The 21,372-nt window shown below is 34.6% G+C and overlaps 1 protein-coding gene across 4 annotated transcripts; it reads left to right on the top strand.

Annotated features, from left to right (window-relative positions):
• Positions 1–2,355: 2,355 nt before the first annotated feature.
• LOC131032642 (leucine-rich repeat receptor protein kinase HPCA1) lies at positions 2,356–19,107 on the top strand. 4 transcript variants are annotated; one of them, XM_057963661.2, is made up of 14 exons: positions 2,359–4,137; positions 4,242–4,458; positions 6,476–6,614; positions 10,438–10,509; positions 10,665–10,736; positions 10,954–11,025; positions 11,161–11,232; positions 11,923–12,227; positions 12,453–12,691; positions 16,009–16,135; positions 16,234–16,305; positions 16,564–16,741; positions 16,939–17,071; positions 18,583–19,107. In XM_057963661.2, exons 2-14 carry the CDS (start codon positions 4,356–4,358, stop codon positions 18,838–18,840), a joined length of 1,842 nt encoding a protein of 613 aa, XP_057819644.1. In that variant the 5' UTR covers positions 2,359–4,137; positions 4,242–4,355; the 3' UTR covers positions 18,841–19,107. The 4 variants fall into 4 exon arrangements, with proteins under 4 accessions (XP_057819647.1, XP_057819646.1, XP_057819644.1 ...); XM_057963664.2 differs by having other exon boundaries at positions 2,356–4,458; positions 16,939–17,128; positions 18,583–18,704; XM_057963663.2 differs by having other exon boundaries at positions 2,358–4,458; positions 11,923–12,113.
• Positions 19,108–21,372: the final 2,265 nt, after the last annotated feature.

Consider the following 21,372-nt stretch of genomic DNA (forward strand, 5'->3'; position numbering starts at 1 on the left):
TGTTACATAGGTGAGCAACTTTGCTCAAACCCAAACTTGGTCACTTTCAAATGACTCATATGACCTTAAAAACTTAAAAATAACACCAACCAACCTACATTAACCCAAAAACAACTTATCATATTAAGTGCTCTACCTAGCACCCTTAAGAGCTCACATGCCAACATTGGCCAAACAAAGACTCTTAGGGCCCTTACAATCATTTGAGCACACACTCAATGGCTTCTTGGACTTATTACAAAACTAAAAAAACATGATTCCAACATCCTAGAAACAAAGTTACCAAAATTTGCTAAGTGCCCTTGCACCACTCCATTGCACTAGATAGGGATCAATATTGGGGCATCTTGTTGTCTATCATCAGATGTGCTTTCACAAACATATCATTATTATCATTTTCATGGCATCCCACTATTATATTTATAGTGTTTTATGATCATTGATATGTCCATATCTTTATCTACTCCCCTCCAACTTATTTACATTATTTGGTTGCAACTAGTTGGAGGGGGACATATAAGGTCACTAATATTATTATTTTTATATAAGGTCGTTAATATTATTTTTTTAAGTGTGGTTATAGTGATTATCCCGTGATTAAATGTCATTTTAGATGGTACAACATCACTTTTCTTACTCCAAGGTTGTGTCTATTTGTTTGCTACCCTAAGCAGTACTTTGTTTGATCATAAGTGAAGTATCTCTCAACCCTCTCCTATTTTATTTATTTAGTATCATAGATTGTTTTTATTTTTTATGCTTATATGGTGCTACAAATTTGAATTCTTTTTCTATTTTGTAGGTTTCTAGAGTGGGTCGTTCATTTCCAAGGGAGCACGTTTTTGGAAGTGACATCCATATCTATATATGTATCTTTTTTATGAGCATAAATAAATTTGCTTTCATGTTGGTTGTTTGCTTTTACTTTGACATTCCTTCCTATCATAGTTGCACATAAGTTAAGATGGGGACAAAATGTAATGGTAAAAATTATGTACCTTACACTTTTAACCTTCGTTTTGAACCCATTTTTCTTAGGTTGTCCCTTATCCAATGAAGATAGCAAATATGTCAAAAAAAAAACTAATAGTGGGCACATAGCCCAAACCTTAAATATTTCCATGCACACTCACATCCACAAACTAGTCTTGATCTTGAAATTGATCCGTTTCTCACTCTTAAGTTATATATCCAATTATGTAAATGACCTAGTTTATATATGTAGTTGAAGAAATGACCCTCAAAGCTAACCCTTCCCACTTAACCATTGTGTGTTCACTTACATGATTTTTTTTAATTTGTGACCCTTGGAATTGTATTTATGTTTTGCTTGTAGTCGTTGGAGTTGTATTTATGTTTTGGATTTGGCCATTGGAGTTGTATTTAAAGGGTTGACCCTAGTTCACATAGATCACCTAGAGTTCATAAGTTGTTCTCATAGGTATATTCATTTGAACAATGCATTCATAAGCACTTAATTTCCTTTTTCCTTGCATCATTTAGGGGATGCAGTGCATGTTTGTTAATTATCTTTAATATTTTTTTAATCAAATGACTCAATATCCTTACAAGGATTGGCACAAGAAAATAATTATCCCCATCACTTACAACCTCTTGACAACACAACAAATTTTTGATGTGGAAACAAACACATAAATACACGACTTATTGAAAACAAACATTTAGGAATTTACAAAGATTATATTTATGAATACATGTCAAATTTATAGTTACAAAGTTAGATTTACAAATGCATAATTGACTTCATACTTGTAAAATTCAATTTACAATCACATCCAAAAATTTTGAATCCCAATTATCTAATGTTTTTGTTACATATGCCAAACTTATGTGAAAGGGATTTTATTCTCCTTTCAAGTGGGAGACATGCATTCCGTTCCATTCCTTTGGAATCCCAGTTGGCACATCCAAAAACTGCTGGCACAAAGAACTTTATTTGTCAAGAATAGGATTCTCACTGCATACCATCAGATCATATCATCTCGAAACTTACCCCAAACAAAAACTCACTGCCATAGAAATTTAACCCTGTAAACTCTTTTTCAACGAAAGTCATGAAGTAAAAATAGAAAGGTAGGATGAAATAGAACTTGAATACATTTACAGTGACAGCTTGGCAAGAATCTATTCAGGGATTAATTAAATACAGCTTGAAAGAACTAACCCAACTGTGGTTACAGGAATAGCCAGCTGTAAACCACATATAATAAACTGCAGTAGCAGTTGACCATCTGAACTCCGGTCGTACACATAACGGAAAATTTTCAAGTAACAATAAAGTTTTGTTCAGAGAATTCCCCAATCCCATTTACAATTAATGTGTCCCTCAATTAATAAACTGGGAAAATGATTGAAAACAAGTTAAAAAGTGGGATTTTTATACGTGTTTTGGGGTGGGATTTTGCATGGGAATGTGTAGCAGTATTTATTGTGAATGGATGAATGAACTACTTTTATTCGTTGGAATTTATCTAGTTTTGTCAGTTTTAGCTGGAGCTTTAGTAGTGGTTGTGATGTATGAACAGCTATTTTTCACGGTTTTGATTTAGTGGGTGTTTTGGTTTTGGCAGTTTAGCTGGAGTTTTTAGTGGTGGTTGCGGTGGAGTCTGTTGTGTAACATTGTATTAGTCGTTGGGGGAAGCAAGTAATGTAATAATCAGTCAGCAATCAAAGTATATTTGCTGGCAAAAGGCCCAGAGTCTTTGACCCCTCCGCCCTCTTTCTTCTTTAATACACCAGTCTTTTGTCTGTCTGTGTCTGTTTTCTGTCTGTCTGTGTCCTGTGCTGTGATAGCTAAGCAAATACAAGCTCCTCGTTTGTGTATGTACATAGGTACCTATGCACTTTAGGGTGTTGTGCATTCATTGCTGCCAATCTGGTTAGATTCCTACACTACTTGGTTAGGTGGGTGTGCTGTGGTGGGGATGACTGTTTATTGGCTAGTTGGTATTGCATTCTGCGATGTTTGGGTCCCTAGGATTCTAAAACTCTAGCTCACTGGGTAAAAGGGGAAATGATGATAATGCGTATTAATTTTGTATGCTTGTGGTTATCATTGAACCATTGCTCATCTCTATGAAATCAATGCCAGGAGAACAAATACTGTTCTCCCTCGATGCCCATTTACTTAAAACTCTGCTTGGAGCTGTTGACACGTGATGTGTATTAAGCCTTGCATGTTTGCTTGATGGCCATATTGTAATAGAGCTCTAAAACCTTTTTTAGGACTGAACCTTGCAATGCCCGTGTCTATACATTCCTGCTGCTAGGGGGTCTACAACATCGTTCGACATTGAAGCATTGGCTGTTTTCTGAGTGCCCATGTGTTTGGGTTGGTGCTAGGAACGCAAGGCCATTGTTGGGTATTGAGCCTTGGCTGTTCTCGTAATGCCCATCTGTTCAGATTATTTCTAGGAATTCATGACCTCGTTCGGGTATAGGACCATTGGGTGTTTCCCAGTCAATTCTTTGCATGGGAGCTCTAGTGCCAATCATGGTGTTCTGCTGGCAGTGCACAATTTGAATGTTTATCTGATGCTAAAGGGAATGGGCATTGAACGTTAGACCATTTTCTGATGCTAGGAATTTAGGACCTTGTTGTGTATGGTACCTTAGTATACTGCCAAGTCGGTTATGTGTCCCCCACCTTATTTGGGTAATGATGGTGGATTGCAATTGCATTGCTTAATTTGCATATTCCGTTGACGTGGAAGTGATTGGTTATTAAACCTCTAATAAGTTTGGTGTTAGGAATTCAGTGCCCCTTTTGGTATACTATTACCCTTATATATTTCCAAATCAGTTTTGTGCTCAAAACCTTATTCGGGTGCTGATGGTAATAATCGTCGATTGTGTTTGCATTGCTTAATTTGTATGTTTCCTTGATGCTGAAATGATTGGACGTTTCCTGGGAATTTCAAGCCTGTTTTGGGTCTAAACTGCGGCATAAAAGTGGTTGTGGATAGGTTGCTGGAGGTTACATTCCTATTGATTTTTGTTTGCCAATTTTGAATGTGATTGATTGCAACATACTCTCTCATCCATTTCTAGCTGTCTTGTCTGCTTGCCTGGCCTGGCCCATTACCAAAACAGCTTTGGACACTTATATTAGAAAAGGTCTCTCCTTTGCATTGGCATTTACCTCTATGTTATTAGTCTCTTTTTTTGGCATTGGCTTCTGTCTGTATGTTATAGGTCTCTTTTTTGCATTGGCTACATAGATTCATGGCAGTAAAGGTGGAATGGGGATTGCAAGATAGATACTGAGTCAAGAGGAAATGCCCAGCTGCTATGAAACTTTTTGGAAATGCCCTTGGCACTCATGATCATTGACAATGTGCTGCTTGCAGCGGTCGCTGCTGCCACTGCTTATACTCCTCTTTTTTCAATCACCTGAGATGATGCGGGCAGAATCTCAATCTCAACAAAAGGTTAATGGTATGTTGTAGCTATTTGTTGTGAAGTAATGTTCGTTGCTGTGTTCTCAATTATTTTCATTTGTGAGCTCATTGTTTTCATCGTTTTGTTATGTCATTCTTTTTGTGATTTCTGACCAAAAACACTACTTTGAGCGAACAACACAGATTGTATACCAACCAAAATGAATTTGTTCTTATATTAACTTTTTCAGCATTTGTGCCAAAGCATACGCCCTTTTTCTCATATATCAGCTTAAATATGGAAAATCGTTGTTGGTGTGTCTACCTTAGGTGAGCTCCAATGCTTTCTTTTGTTGGCATAGAGTCCTAGGTTTAAGTATGTATGTAAACTCTTCATTTGATGAAGCATTTTAAGTCAAACAGCTCAAAAACAATTGAAGTACCATACATTTCGAGAGGGAAAGGGGAGAGTTCCTCTGGCCATTCTATCCAAAAGGTTTTATTTCAGCAAGGCTTGTGAAGATTGATATTGTTCATAACTGTCACAGATTACTTGGATGAGTTCAAATGTTTGGAAAGCTTGGAAAGCCTAACAAGCAGAAAGGAAGTTTAAAACTTATTGTACCATTGAAAGTAGTCTATTTGTGGAAAGTACTTTAGGTAGGACTAGATGCTAGTGCATCACTGGTCAAGGGAAAGAAACTCATTGCCATAGTTGGCTGATATAGGTTTTTGTTTTTTGGTTGTAGTCAATTATGATGATATTGATTGCTGTGATTTACTTCTTCATTTGTTTCACCCAAGAATGAATACAACAACAGGCATTTGGAAACTGAGACTCAAACCACAGTGCTATATTTTCAAATGCAATTTTTACAATACTGTTAAGTGTCTCCTTGAACATCCTAAGACAAATTCTGGAGAGATGAATCTAGACTGCTCCAATAGTGATATTTTGAAAAATCACAAAACCATGCATCTTGTCTCATTAGCCGTACCAAGCTATATTCCCATAGCTGGTCCTAATAGAGCAGGCAACAAATCAACATGTCCCTACATAGCAGGTGCTGGGCATGCTATCCTGGACTTGACTTAGAGGCCTCACTTGTGAAGTAAATCAATGCACCTATGATTGGAAGGGAATCATTTTTGTTTTCATTCAGGTGTAGTTCATTCTTCCTGAATGCAGCATAGTATTCCCTGCTTTACTGTGCTTTCCAAGTGTGCTTTCTCCTCTTCCTTCTTTGCCAATGGCTAGGAAGAAGGAAAAGATATCAATAAGAAAGTTGGCTGAGAGCAATCATGTATCATTACCAAATCTTCATGCAAATTGCTCAAATAGAATTGCACAGCATAATTAATGGGAAGGGATCACAAGGGATATAAGGGAGCCTTTGGTATGCTGCATGCAGAGCAGCCATTCTCACATTACTGAGACTGAAGACTTTGCTGGGTTTCATTAACATGAGGTTATGACCAGAGCTTGGTAAAATCTGTTGCATGTGAAATCTACTAAAAACTTTGTTTTGTTCATGGATGCCTCTCGAGGATAAATGTCCATTGCAAATGTGAATCATTAAAACCACACTTTGCTTTGTGGTTTCACATTTTGCCTTTTGGAAAGTTAGCAGATAACTCTTCTATGCTGTAAATATTGTTTTCTTTCAATTATTTAACTCGTGTCCAAATAAAACAGGATTTTCATGACCATCTTCAAATAATTCAGGTAGATTGGCAAAGTTCTGTTTACTCCCGAGCTTGGTTGTGAGAGTAAATTTAAAAGTTCAAAGAATATCCAAGGAAAATGTACAAATAACGCAGTCTCTTATGTGAACTTGGTTTCTGGATTGACAGTGACCTAAGAAACAACTTATAAAATGTATATGCATACGCTCACACAACAACCTTATTTGTGCTCTTATTCGTTTTCAATTTGGAATTATCAGCATCTACCTTATGATCAGACTAAATGACTTAAGTTGTAAATGCTTGTTTTATCTTTCTGCTAGCACAATGAAGTTTTTAAAAATCTTCCAAAAACAGAAAGATTAAGTTTGTCATTTTATCAATTTCAGCTGAAGTTCTACTTGCATTTAAAAGTGCTGCTGGAGACCCACCAAGTTTGAAGAGCTGGATGGGAAGAGAACCATGCCTACAATCATGGATTGGTGTCCAATGTTCTGGAAAGTTTCAAAATTCCACTGTCATTGCTGTGTAAGCTTTTTGTCTGTGTTTGATTCTTGCAGTAGCTAATTGTTTAATCTTGTACCTTAGAGGCCTATATTGGCCATTTTGATCCATTGCAGCAAACAAATGAACAGGTGCTAGCTTTATAAAAATTTCCAAACTAGGGATTTATTAGGATTACCTAATTCTTGTAAACGAACTATAAAAAGAAATATAACTCTGTAGCTTTTCAGTTTTTGTTTAAAAGATCCCATTAACCTGAAAGTTGATTGAGATCCCCAGATTGACAATGATCTGATACTTGAATTAATTTTATAACTAATAAATAGAAACTTTTACCAGAAGCAAATATGGAGCATTTCAAGCTTAATTGAGAGCAATAGAATGCTTAGTGGAATGGTTAAAGCAATTAGTAGTTATTATTGATCGTTTCTTTGAGTTCTGATAAGGAAGATTGTGTATTTGTCTTAAATGTTAAATTATATGTATGGCTAAATATACTAAATAACAAGAAAATTTGTTTAGAGGTTGGATTTGCCACAACTAAGATTCCGAAGTCCTTAATGTATGGTAAAAGTCATTTTAACTATTCATGGATAACAGAGAAACTACTTCAGCAGACATTCAGGATAACTAAACAAAATGTTTTACCAATCAATTAATATTCTTGTTAGTCCATCTGAAAATAAGCTAAGGGGACAGGGGAATGCTTAACCATTCTACTGGTCCATGGAAACTGAATGAGAATTATGATCAGCAAGTTGCAGCTTGTCATCTCAGAAGGCAGATGCATGCTTTTTGAGAAAACCTCCATGCCACTGTTAAACAAAAAGCCGAAAAGGTTCTAAATGTCAGTCATGTCAATTGACCATATGTGCGGTGTTAATTGTTGCCTATGTTGCACCATAGCAATAAGGTTCAACCGAACCTCAGGAATTTATATGGAATCTCAAGATTTTCAAGAAACCGTAATCTATATGATCGAATCTACCAGTATCAGGTTAACAAATTCACTGTGACATCTGCCATTATTATTTATGACGATGAACATGGTGACTATTTCAGTATTACTGCAACTGCTTTAGATCAGGATCTTGGCACTGATTGTCTTAATCATAGTAGCAAAAAAAGACTTAAGGGAGAAAAAAACAATATTGTACTAACACTCCATTTTTCCCCTGAAGTCACGCCCTAAACATTTTAAAGCTTTATCAAAACCTTTGCATCTGAAAACTCTGATTTTGGAGTAAACTACATGTATTGGCATATATACACTTTAAAAGAAGAGGTTTGTTCTTTTCTTTTTTTTTCTTATTTTATTAGCTTGAATATATTTCATGTTTTTCTAGGCCATCTGTATCTTGTTCTTTTAGGAACATGGCTCATATAGCAGGTTTTTATTTTTAAGAAGTGTTTTTTCTTTCATTTTTTATTTTTTTCTGAATTTATTAACTTGGAACATAATTTATGTTTTTATAAACTGCCTGTATCTTGTTCTTTTAGGAACATGGCTCCCATGGTATAAAATTTTAATTTTCAAGAATTATGTTATTTAGCAGGTTTTTATTATGAAGACATTTAAATTGTCATTTTTAGAGCCAAGTATGCTTATGGAGACATGGGAGCAGCTGCATCTCTCTCTATGTTTCATGATATATCAATTTTTTAGATACTGTTTATATTGAAATGTGAGATATTTCATTATATAATTTTATATTCTGTTTCTGCAATTATGCATAATTTTGTATGTTATATAGCGTTAAAATTTAAACCCTTTTCTAAATTCTGAGCACTGGCAAATGTTTCACCTTCTTGAACCTACTAAATTTACCAAACCTTGTCACAATGTATGCTTTGCAACTTATGATCAGTGTTTGTTTGGTTTAGTTTTATTTATACACAGAGAATGCAAGTAAACATGAACGACTACCAATTTATTTTTCCATTATCTGATTATATTCCCAATAACTGGTTGCATTTTGGGTGTGAATGGATTGAGGTTCATCGTTGACTTCCATTTCAAAACCCATTTGAAGCACAAAACTTCTGGAGCATACATGGAGAGAAAGAAAAACAATTTTATGGAAATAGGTGGGAGATGTTTGTCGACTTTTCATTGCTCCTGACTCCATTTTCCATTCCTCCACTTCACAATGGAGTGTACTTGTAGCAAACTGTCTGTTGTTTGGTAATTCTATATGTAGTGTGGTATTCAAGAAAATATTTTGTGTTGAACGTCTGATAAGCTTTAAAATTAAGCAAATAAGGGTAATAGAATCAGAATTCAGGAGGAAGAAAGGAGTGGAGCCTCCATTTGACACTCATAATAGAAAAAAACCTTTTCATTATTTCTGGTCATATTCTTAAAACACAAAAAATATTACCATTGGTTGGGTGTATGCCTTTATACTGAAAATCAAAGGTACATGGATGTTAAGATCACTCTGTTAGTTTCAACTCTGAGTAAAATGAAGGTGGACATAGATTGCTTGTTCATTTATCAATTTATCATGTATGATGGAACTATGATAGATGCCTGTTCCTTTAAACTCATAGTTCCTGAACGCTTGTGGTAAATCTATCTACAGAATATTGCTTCTTCAGGTTATCACGGATTGGGTTGCCTAATGTTTGCACCTAATTTAATATTCTTTGATTATTATTCTTGAGGATTCATCCTTTCCTTACTTGATATATTAATTCATTCACGATTTCATATGCCTCTTTTAAAATTCCTTTGTGAATGCTAGTTTAGCATTATGCCAAAAGTCTTTTCATTATCTTTCAAATTGATCAAACTATTTGGTTGGATAATTTTGCGATGTTCCTAGAAGATTCTTCATTCTTTGTTTATCCTCCAAAATCTCATTTAACTTTCCACTTTCCAGAAGTATTCCCAAATAAGACATTGGTTAGTCAGATCTTAATTTGGTTCATCATCAAACTTTGCTGGTTTGAATATCAATAAGGGTCTTTTTATGTGTCATTAAACTCTAATATTTGTCTTTTTGGAGGGCAATGAACAGGCCTGAGTGATCTCCATTTCTTTTCTTGTCTGAAAATCAACAAGCATCATTGTCTGTCATTAAACTCTAATAGTTTTCTTTGAAGGCAATGAACTGGCTCGAGTGATTTCCGTTTCTTTTTTCTGTAGCTAAAGACAATCAGAACTGAAACTTTCTTGACAATGATGTCGCTTTTTGCTCTATTTCTGGCCCAACTATATTCAAGCTTTCCAATCTAGGACAATAATGAATAGATTTATTTTACTTTGTCGGCTTTTAAAAATTAAAACCATTGTTTGCAAACAGTGACATGAAACTTTCATCACATTGCTTTGTTGGATTCATCAATGATAAGCATGCATTCAGTATAATTTGCTCTACAACTTAATAGTTAATCGTAAATCACGATAAGCAATAAACTAGTAATAAAACATAACAGGGCATATCAGCAACATATGATAATAACAACAGTAAATAACAATTTAATAATCTTTCAATACCAAGAAGAGTAAACAGAAATATAAGTCTTTAAAGTCATCATCAAAGGTTGCAGCTCTTCTGATGTGTTTTCATACAAATAAAAATTCTTAATTATGCTAAAATATGACTTGGGGCAAATAAATTGATATACAGGTACTTGGAATTAACTTCTCTAACCCAAGTACCCTCTAAGCTGCACACAATCATCTTCTTATCATAATGTGCAAAAAGGTATTATGTGGGTTTGTTTGCCCAGTTAGATTATATTGATGGATAAGTAAGTCAATCTTAATGACAGATTTATTTTTTAAATTGGTTTTTGTAGAAGTCCTGTAAATGGTTAACTTATTATATTTTATTTGCAGGAAACTCACAGGCTACAAACTAGAAGGTGTCATTTCTCCTGCCATTCAATATTTGACAAGTTTGATTACTTTGTAAGTCATTAATTATCCTTTTACTATGTCCATTGTTTATGCTATTTGTCATGGTGGCAAATAAATTTCTCAAAATTAAGTAGGTCCTATAAACTTGGATTTTTCTGCCTCTACTGTTATATTTTGAGTAGTATATGGTTTTTAGTTCCGTACAGATGGTTGGATGACAACCATTTAAGAGGACGTATACCCTCAGGACTTGGAAATCTGAAGAATTTGACTTCCCTGTAAGCATTTTACCTTCCGATATTTGCATTTGTAATGCTTATTCTGCATTTCTGAAACTTGATTTGGTTGGTATGGATTTGTGAGAGAAAAACAAATTGAGAAGAGGCAAGCAGGACTGTTGTTGTTATCGTATATGAATTTGAATAGGGTCCTAAGTGTGTACTTCTCATCATTTAAAAATATATAATAATGATTGTAATTTGTGGTTAACTGTAGCCGGCTATCAAATAATGCTTTGACTGGAAGAGTACCTTCAAGTCTTGCACTGCTTCCGAGATTGAAGGAATTGTGAGTTTGAAATTTCTTTAGAAAGCTATGAAATTCAACATGTTTCATTTCTGTTGGAGAAGAAAGTATTTGGCAGTTCTTTTGAAGTCAATTCTGTAATTCAGTATTTCGTTGCTTGTTTCTTGTGTCATTTAGGACCCTGATGAACAATCACCTGAGAGGTTCTTTGCCATTCGATGGAACTTTTTCAAGGGTCATGGATATATCGTGCGTGCTCTGACATTGCTCTTCTTTAATCTACAGTTTTCACTTTGGCTTATTTATCTCCCAGCTTCATTGTTTATAGCTATATTGTATATTTTTGTCTAGGTTACCACGTGCCTAGTTCGTTAAACTTGTAGCGGATAAGTTAGGATTGTGTTTTCATGTATATTCCTTATGTTATCTTAGAAAATTTAAATTTTCATCTGATGGTTTTAGCAAGTACCGACTAGTGATCTAGTGTTTCTGGAGATCATTAGTCCTTGAATGTGAGTGCAAAATTGTGTGATACTTTAATCACTCATCATATCAATGTTGGTTTTAGTTTAAATCTAGGTTGGTTTCTATGATTGTAGATATGAAATATCTCATAGCCACAAAGTATGTTCAAAAAACATCTATAAATCGACAGTATTGTGAATATGAATGGAAAAACACAAAACCAGTATCATCTACATAGAAGAAAATTGCAAAGGTCTGAAATAATATCATAAAAAGTAAAAACTAATCAAGATAAATGCAATATTGAGGTCTCTCATTTTGATTTTGTGAGCTATGACCATAAAATTTTAGTATATCAATTTCAGGTTTTTGGGTGAAAATAATGGGTCCAATAGCTTGTATACTTCATTCTTTTATATAGAGAAATCTGACAGAATGTTTTCATGTTTCTGACTATTTTAATATTTTCTGAAGGGTGCATGGTAATACTGAGTTATGCTCGAGTTCTGGAAGTTACAATTTATCAGTATGTGGGCCATCATCTGCTCCTGCACTAACATTCACTTCATCTCCTCCTGCATTAACATTCAGTTCCCCAGACATTCATCAGAGTGGTTCAGGGAAGGCGAAATCCAAAGTTGGAGCAATAGTTGGAGGTGCACTAGGTGCTGTATTTCTTGTGGGAATAATAATTGCTCTTGTATATGTCTATTTAATGCGTTGCAAGAGATTTTCAAGTAGGACTTCTGAGACGAGCTCTTCAGAACCATCCGTGCAGGGTAATAACTAATAATCTGTGCAAGTGGAAAAAACATCTGACAACTGTTCATGCATTTAAAGTATGAAACACGTGTATATTTTCTATTTTTCAAAAATTTGAAGCTTGCATAAATGTTCCCAAGTGTTTTATTTCAAGGCAGTTATCCTTATTTGATGGTGGATTTTTTAACTTTTGATAGTTTTGACCAATTTAAGCTTTTAACATTTGGTAAGTTTTATTCCAGCGGAATGGGTAAAAGGACATGAGTCTCCCATGGTGGCAGGTGCCATTCCTCTCCGTGAGGTTCCTCGAGCAAGGGTATTCTCTCTTGCTGAGCTTGAGCATGCAACAGATCAGTTTATTCAAAATAAGCTGATAGGTCAGGGAAGCTTCGGGCTAGTATACAAAGGCATACTTCATGATGGAAGGATAATTGCCATCAAAACACGAACAAGCAGCCCTAGTCTGGACTTTGTTAAAGAGGTAAGATGATTTCTTATTACCTAAACATTTCTCTATTGGCATCATGGTTTGCATTTGTTTCCTTGTATCTCATTCTATTTTTAATTTGAAGCTACAAAATAAACAGAAGGTAACATATTACAAAAGCTTTAGTTGTCCTTAACATCTAGCTATGAATTTTAATCCTCGGAAGCTCAAAAACTTCGGCGAAATGGTAGCAGCCATAAGACATTCGACTGAAGATTAATTTATAGACTCAACAATTCGTGAAAGTTTATTATCTAAGCAAGTTGCTTTGTGTGTGTGCGTATGGTATGCTTAAATCTTGGTATTTCTCATTGAGTTAATTATGTTACAACAAGGAGGTGATAAAATTCCTCCTTGAGCTCTTTTACTTCTTATCTAGACAATTATGTTGGTGATAGTTCAAAACCAAAGGGATAATTCTGCTAGTGGATGCCAATTTTTTACTTTTAAATTCCAAATGTCTTCAACAGATTTCATAATGTCTACAGCCAAAATCTAGGAGTCCTTTAAAGACTTGCTTTTATATCAAAATCTACTCTAGAAGGTAACGTGGTAATGAATAAGAATAAATGAACAAATTGTAGTATAAAAACACTTCATTTGAAGCAGAAGCTTTAATATTGAATTGTTTTCAATGCTTTGCCTTTAAGTTTTTAATAATGCCTCATAGGCATGAGTTGTTTGACTCCACTTTGTTCAAATAAACAAGTAACATCTTTATTTAGCACCTGCGTTGAGTACGCAATGCACTCTAATTTCCAAAAGTAAAGAAGTGAGTGGCCTTGCCATTTTTAAATGGGTGGAGATTTTAAGGAAAATGATGTATTACACATAAAAGTTCCCAACATTATCGATTGCCTTTTGATTAAATGATGCAGCTACAAAGAGTGAACTGTAATACTCTTAAAAGATTTTACAAGGCACAACTTTTATAAATTTATTTTGTTGGGTTCGATCCCTTAAAGTGAAAGGAGATAAGTGGATCAATGCCTTCTGGTGGGCAAGTGTTTTGAAAAGTTTCGAGACTAGCAGCGTCTAGGATCTATTTAGTGTCGAGTTTCTCAAAGGTTTCAATCTAATAGCTGACAGCCCATGATACATAATAGACAAGTAAGGATTATTATAAAGGATTAATGCTGTGTGGTTTCTTGTTGTAGAATGAAAGAAAAACAAATTGAAAATGCTCCTAGGAGTTATTGCTGTCAAATTCGTGTCAGGTAATCTCCCTTCATTAATTCTCGATAAAGCATATACTGCTGAATGAAGATGGCAGGCTTTCAACTCAAATATAATTATGCCATACTATGTCCAAAAAAGAAGTGGCTTCAATGTTGCCACAAAATTTTCTAATACGTTGGCATGAAGTGCATGAAAGGAGCAGTTATGATTGAAAAAGGACAGACAACAAATTAACAATTTATTAAGGATGATCTGGCGTGATGTTATTATTGTAATACTCATTAACAAGGTATTCTAAATGCTATCATCATTTGCAAACTGGCATTTTGATCACCAATTGTAATACTCATTGACAAAGTTGTTCTGATTTGTCTGATCTTGCCTTTTGGGTTTCTTACAAAACTGTTTCATATTAGCAAAACTGCTGCTCAATAAGATCCCATATTGTAGTTTGTTCCCCAAAGTCTCTTGAAATTTCTTCCTCGATTTGTTTAATACCCCTGTTACAAATTTGATAAGCATGGTCACCATAAAATACAAGGAAATATACAATAAGAATTATTATGGTCACTATATTCTTTACTTTGAATCCAAAATTCACTAGATGAGCAAATAAAAGAGGCCGGTTAATGTTTTAGGTCACACCCTAGCCATCATGCCTTATGGACCTATGAGTACCTGTTGTCAGAGCAAAGCAACTCTACGCTTTATCCTGTATATTATTTTGTGTATTTTTAAAGCTCTACCTTGGGTTTTGACCTGTTGACATTTGACAAACATTATCATAAATCAAGCCTTGCCAGTACATGTAAGCTCAAGCTAATCTAAAAGTTTGCAGCATGCATGATGTGCAGTCACATTTGACCTCAAGAACTCTTAGTTAGATCTTTAATGCACTCTCCAATGCCTTTGCATGACCCACAAGAGGTAAATCTATGTTTGCATTTATGCTCCTGAGTTGTACAGAAGATTCTAAATGCCCCACACGAAAAGATGGAAAAGTACCAACTACCAACCTAACTTCTGTTTGGACACTTGGTTCTGTTTTTCTGTTCCATATGTTATGAGTTCATACCAAGACAAGTAATGCCGTTAAATGATGTACAGGTTCTACAAAACCAAACATTTTAGCACAAGTTCTTTAAAAGCTGAATACATTTGTAACAAGCCAAACTTGGCAGCATGGGTTCCTACAAAACTGAACCAGTTTGTAACAAGCCAAGAAAAGTCACTTGGGACATGTTCTTCAAACAGTACAGGCCCCAGGATTTCTGGATCATCTCTGAGCTCCCATGCAGCTCTTTCCTTGTTTTGAGTTGGACTCTGCATCTGTGCCTTGTTCAGTTCTGACTTAGAGAAGTTAAAGAGTCTTAAGTTCTTTGGTCACATGAACTAAGAACTATGGCTAACCATCTCAATCAACTAACTTATGATGATTTTCAGGACCCAATTTGAATCAGTGTCTTTAAGCAGACGATTGTGTGCAGGTGGTTGCCTTTTTTCTATTTTCAAAGTTTAGTTTGCAATTTGTTTCTGCTATCTCCTTGATTTGTTTGCAGATTCATGAATAATGAGTTTGCTTGGTTGTGCTACTAAATGAAATTGCAAAACTAATGGATTGCATTCAAGCAATACAGAAGTAGACTTATTTTCTACCATTAACAAGAATACTAGGCAAATTTGTATTGTATAACAGTCTCCAGGGCATTCAACTATTATATACAGAAGGAATTTTATGAAGTTACTGTGAAGTAATTCAACTATTTTATACAGAAGGAATTCTATGTAGTTACTGTAAAGTAAATTTGTGCCCATTACCATATCCTGGAATCGAGTTTGAGATTATATAGGATCACTATAATTTGAGAAGACATCTTTAATGATGATTCCAGATCTGGTTTTACACATTTTTTCTCATTCTATGATTTCTCTTGGCTGTATAAAAACATAATGAAGGGCTGTTTGATTTTTCTTTGGGTTTTCTGTTTATGTTTTATTTATGTATCATTCTGACTGGTGGTCACTAAAGGGTACATTTGGATATCTTCTTTGATTTATGGTCAGTCATAATACATGATACATAGGTACACCATGTGTTCTGGGTAGTTGACACATTCTTGCTTCACATTCAGGTACAATACCTATGCCACATATACCATAGGCATCTTGTGAGCTTACTTGGTTACTGTCAAGAGAATGACCAGCAGATGCTAGTCTATGATTATATGCCAAATGGGAGTGTATGTAATCACTTGTATGGTAAGAATCTATTATGATACAGTATTTAGGTGTCCAGCATCCTGTTGTGTTAACTGTGGTAGGATGTTATAAATATTCCATTGTCCCTGGTAATACAGATTCTGATGGGAACTCTCTTGGAAAATTAGACTTCAGACAACGCCTCTCTATTGCTTTGGATGCAGCTAAAGGTAAGTGCACATTGGAATAGACTGAGGAATGATTATAAGGTTTGGTGTTGCATTTTTTTTCTTAGTTAAAAAAAAAAACTGAATTTGACCAGTTGTTTCATGAGAAACATGTTAATTGTACTGCTTAAATGTAATATTTGGCCCTATTGAGTTGGACACAAAATCATTTGGATTTTCCTGAAGACGATATTTACAATTGTCAAATTTGCAAAAAGTATTTGTCTGGAATAATTGTTTAGTCTTGCGTGAATTTCCCAGGTCTTGAGCACTTGCATGCACTGGCACCTCCTCTAGTTCACAAGGGCTTCAAAACCAGCAATGTCCTCGTGGATGAGAACTACATTGCAAAAGTGACTGATTTTGGACTGTCTCAGCTGCTGGCGGGGATCCACGGTGCTGGTTCATCATCTCCAGTGGACGTGTTCCTAGACCCAGAGTACACTTTCTTTCCTAAGAAACAAAAAAATTAGAATATTATATATCCTTTTTTGCTATCTTTGGAGCACAAGTTTCTACTGTGTTCCTACTTAAATAAAATGTGGATGGTCTAAATAGATATATGCTAATTATTTTGCCTTCTTATTTAAGTTATTACCCTGTTGTCTTAACATGAGGAAGATTGTGTTGGTGCAGTTTCAACGCCTCAAGGAGTTTGCATGAAAAAAGTGATGTATATAGTTTTGGAGTGTTCCTTCTGGAGCTTATAAGTGGATGTGAGGCGTTAAGATTAAATTCCCCAGCTTCAGAACAAAACCTAGTGAATTGGGTATTTTACAATCCTGTTCGTATGTCAAGATTTTGGTTATTTTTTATTATCTACTAGGTAAATAATCCATTTAAGTTGGAAAACATGAAAGTTTATGCTGTAGCCTGTGTATACAATGCCATTTTATGTTTTCTGAAGCATTAAAAGGTTTTGTTTATGTTTTTTCTGAGTTTCGTGGACATGCATGCAGTTCTTTCTCCACTTACATTTATTATCAGTGAGTTAAATGAGTATAATAGCAAGATTGAACAGAAGAAATATCAGTTATGCTTTTGCTGTTTCAAGAGGCCTTAAACCTTATCCATTTCAGCAGTACCTTTGTTTTTTAGATATTGGCATTTGAACATTGTTAGCATAGGCATTGCTGAAAGTGCTGATTCTTGAGTAGCATGGATGCTGTTTCTATGCCACATGGAGCTATATTGGATCATTGATTAATATCTTAAAGAATATGAAATCAGGAGAGAAGCTGTCTATAGTTGGTGTGAAGACATTTTGGACCATTGGTTAATATCATAAAGAATATGAAACCATGAGAGTTGTGTATAGTTGGTTGGTTTGTGAAGACATTTTAGACCATTGGTTAATATCTTTAAGAGTATGAAACCCGGAGAGAAGTCATGCAAAGTTGGTTGGTGTGAAGACATTAATCATCTAGTGCTTACCTAAATAAGACCTCTCAACATTGGGGGTAGATCAAATGAAAGAACTATGAATTTGCATAGTCTGCTCTGCCTTCAAATTTTTTTTATCACACAAATTCTTTTTATCTGGTTTGAGAGTTTCAAGCAAAAAAAATGAATTATTTTCAAGCTATAGAATCTCTTCCTGTTATGCATTCTGCTGTAAATAGTTTCCAAAACTATATTCATCCTAGACATCAATTTCTCTCTCAAAGGTTTCAACATTTGGCTTTTAAATGAAGAATATTTTGGGTCATTGTTTTTTTTTTGCTTTTAATTTTCAGATATGGTCTTTCTTTTTGTTTTCTTTTGATGTGGGGTATCATGTTGTTCATGAAACAGAAAATGATATCCTTTTTCTTGGCAGATACTATTAAATGCTTCTCTTGCATAAATTTATATAGGGAGTAATAACTAAATGTTAATTGGCGTTAAGGTAATATTATTTGGTTTCCTTAAAATTTCTAAAATACTATGAGTTTGATTCGAACTATCAATGCATACATTAAATGCTTCTCTTGCATTAGTTTTTGTAAGGCATAATAACTAAATATTAATTGCCCTTAAGGTGATATTACTTGGTATCTTCAAAATTTCCAAAATACCCTGAGTTTGATTTAAACCATCAATGTATACTCAATCCTTCCCTTTAGATCTCTCCTTCTAGACATTTATTTGTAACATTATGTCAGAGCTTGACGTAAATGTGAGGTATAACAAGTTACTTTAATTTCTAAAACAATTGTGCGGTATTTTATTTGTTACTGTACCAGACACAAAGTTGGTATTGGTGCACATCACTTATTAGTTTTCTTGGTGTCTCTGAAGGCTCAATCTCTTCGGGAGTCAAACAAGCTAGTCGCTCTTATTGATAGTAAAATGAACCAGAATTATACTGATGAGGCCATAAAGGATTTTATGGATGTCGCTTTCCAATGTTTAGAATTTAAGGGCGAGCGACGACCTACAATGAATGAAGTTAGGAAGGAGCTTGATCGAATTCTTGAAAAAGAAAGGGGACAAACAGCAGACACAGTTGAAGGAGCAGCTGTTGTAACATTAGGTAGTGAATTGTTTAGAGTTTAATTGAAAATTTGAAGGTGAGTAGCTATAATTTTCTGCGGCCAGTCTCAGTGTGATTTATTTCATTTCTAATTTGTTCATCAAAGAAATGATTCTTTATTGGATTTTGTCCAAATCTTCAGCAAGTGTAATATACCCATTCATGGTATGTGAGAAATGTACAGCATTCTCTATATAATAATTCCCCACACTGCGGTGTCATGGTGGACCTTTTGTATCCTTTTATTCAAGCATTAAATAAAGCAACTGTCTGGGGCTTTTTTCCAGTTAGCTATGTACTATATGCGCCGCCCTGTAATTGTCAGTGGTGCTTGTGATTTGATATCTGAGTTGGGGACCACAAATATTCACTATTAAGAGTTATTCAAGGTTTTGGTAACTTGGTGCTTGTAGCTGATATCTAAATCTTAATTATTCAAGGATCAAATAAAGCACCTATCTGGGGCTTCATTCCTGGTTAGCTATGTACTATACTATTCCTCCTCCTATTCAAGCATTAAATAAAGCACATCTTGGGCTTCATTTTTGGTTGCCTGTATACTACATCGTTTTTTTTTTAATTTCCCCTGGTGCTTGTATCTTGATCTCTGAGTAGAAGACCACAAAGATTCACCATTAAGAGTTACTAAAGATTTTGATGACTTGGTGATTGTATTTTGCTATCCAAATGTTAATCATTCAGTCTTTAGTTACAGTGCTTGTCTGACGCATCATTTTCACTTAGCTATGTTCTATGCTGTGCCTATTCTGGCACCGATGCTTGTATGTTTAATATCAGAATCAAAGATGGCCAATTTTCACCATTTAAGGTTTTGGTAACTCAGTGCTATTTTGATATCTGAATCTAACCCTAAATGATTTGCATATAAGTTTTGAAGTTTTTAACAAGTGCAGTATTTCCCTTTTAGTGGAAAAATAGAGTGCACATCTGAACAAACGTTGTGATCTTTCAGGCATAACATTTCTTTGGATGTGAGTATTTTTCCTTTATAAGAAGAGAAGTAGTACTCAAATTCTACGGAAAGCTTGGCATTAAACAAGCCCAAGTAGGTTTTTATAAAACCAATAATCTCTAGGTTTTTGCAGCGTTATTGATGAGCAATCTTTGTTGAAGAGTATGGCCATGTTAGGATTTTAAATGAATACTTACTGTAATTTAAAATGGTCTATTAATAAACTTTGTAAGGCCAATAGAAGCCAGTTTTGAAAAATTCATATGCATTAATTTCTATAGGATATAATTACATAATAATATTGAAAAAACTAGACTATGCACTTATGGTTGTATTTGGTTTTTTTGTTATAATGAAAAGTTCATCTAAACTATATTGGATTACACTAAAGATTAGCTATAATTGAGGGTGATATATTATGATTACAAATTATAATCAAAACTGCACTATTTTGTTTGGATCACACTTCACAACGAGATTAGCTATAATTGAGAGATATGCTATGATTACAATTCTTATATAAACAAAAGATGTATTGTGTTTGATTTCTGCTGGACATCTGATAATTGAAATTGTAATTGGAGTGGATGTTATTAGTAGCTATTCAATTGTATAAAATAATACACTATTATGGTTATTACGAGTCATTAATCCTAGACAACTTAAATTATTCCTAGATAATTTTGGAACCAAATTGGAGTGTTGGATGGTAGCACATTGACAATAAGTGCAAGTGATTAATTGTAGATAAATGAATTATTGCTAGTTGTTTTTGAACTGAAGTGTTGAAGCAAAGATTAGATAAAGAATATGATATTGTAAAACGTTTAAAACAGTTTTTGCAAATATATAATCGTTTGACATCAATTTAGTGGTTGAAATTGCATTTTGAAGTAGGAATATAGATAATTAGTTGTATTGATTGTATATAATTATATTTAATGTCAATCAATTAAAGTTATTGGATGTAAGAAATATTGTACAAGATGTGTACTTGCATTCCAAGCTCTCTAGATCGCATCTACACCTTGAATGTTTAGCATTGTGTAGATAATAAGGTGAAAGGGTAAATGTTAAATTATGGGGAATGGCATTGCAATAGAAGGAATCACATTCATTTGAAAGTAGGGGTACTAAGGGTTTGATTCCTTGGCTCTACATCATGAGAACCTCATTTATTCATTCCTCCTATCTTGGACTTTTATTATAGCTGATGTTTATTATTAGGTAAGCAAGGATTTTGAAAGGGCCCAAACCCTTATACAAAAGAAAACCACTCAAGAGAAAATGAGAAACCAGGGTCCCAACCCTTTACAAAGCAATGGAAGGCATGACAAAATAGGTCCAAGATGGCTAGATACAATAGATAAACAACACAACCAAAGGAGGGGAACAACAACAACCAAGTTGCAAAAACATTTACAAACAAAAGAAAACTTGAGACCACTGAGGTCTTGTTGTGATGTTTTCACACATCGCCCCATTGCAAACGAGGCCCCCCTACTTTTTAGGTCCTCTCGGTCTTTTGGCTTTTGTTTGTCGGGTCTTTTCGCGGTAGTCTCGTCAGTCCTCTTGGTTTGCA

The sequence above is a fragment of the Cryptomeria japonica genome, chromosome 11 (assembly GCF_030272615.1).
Source record: "Cryptomeria japonica chromosome 11, Sugi_1.0, whole genome shotgun sequence".
Lineage (NCBI taxonomy): Eukaryota > Viridiplantae > Streptophyta > Pinopsida > Cupressales > Cupressaceae > Cryptomeria > Cryptomeria japonica.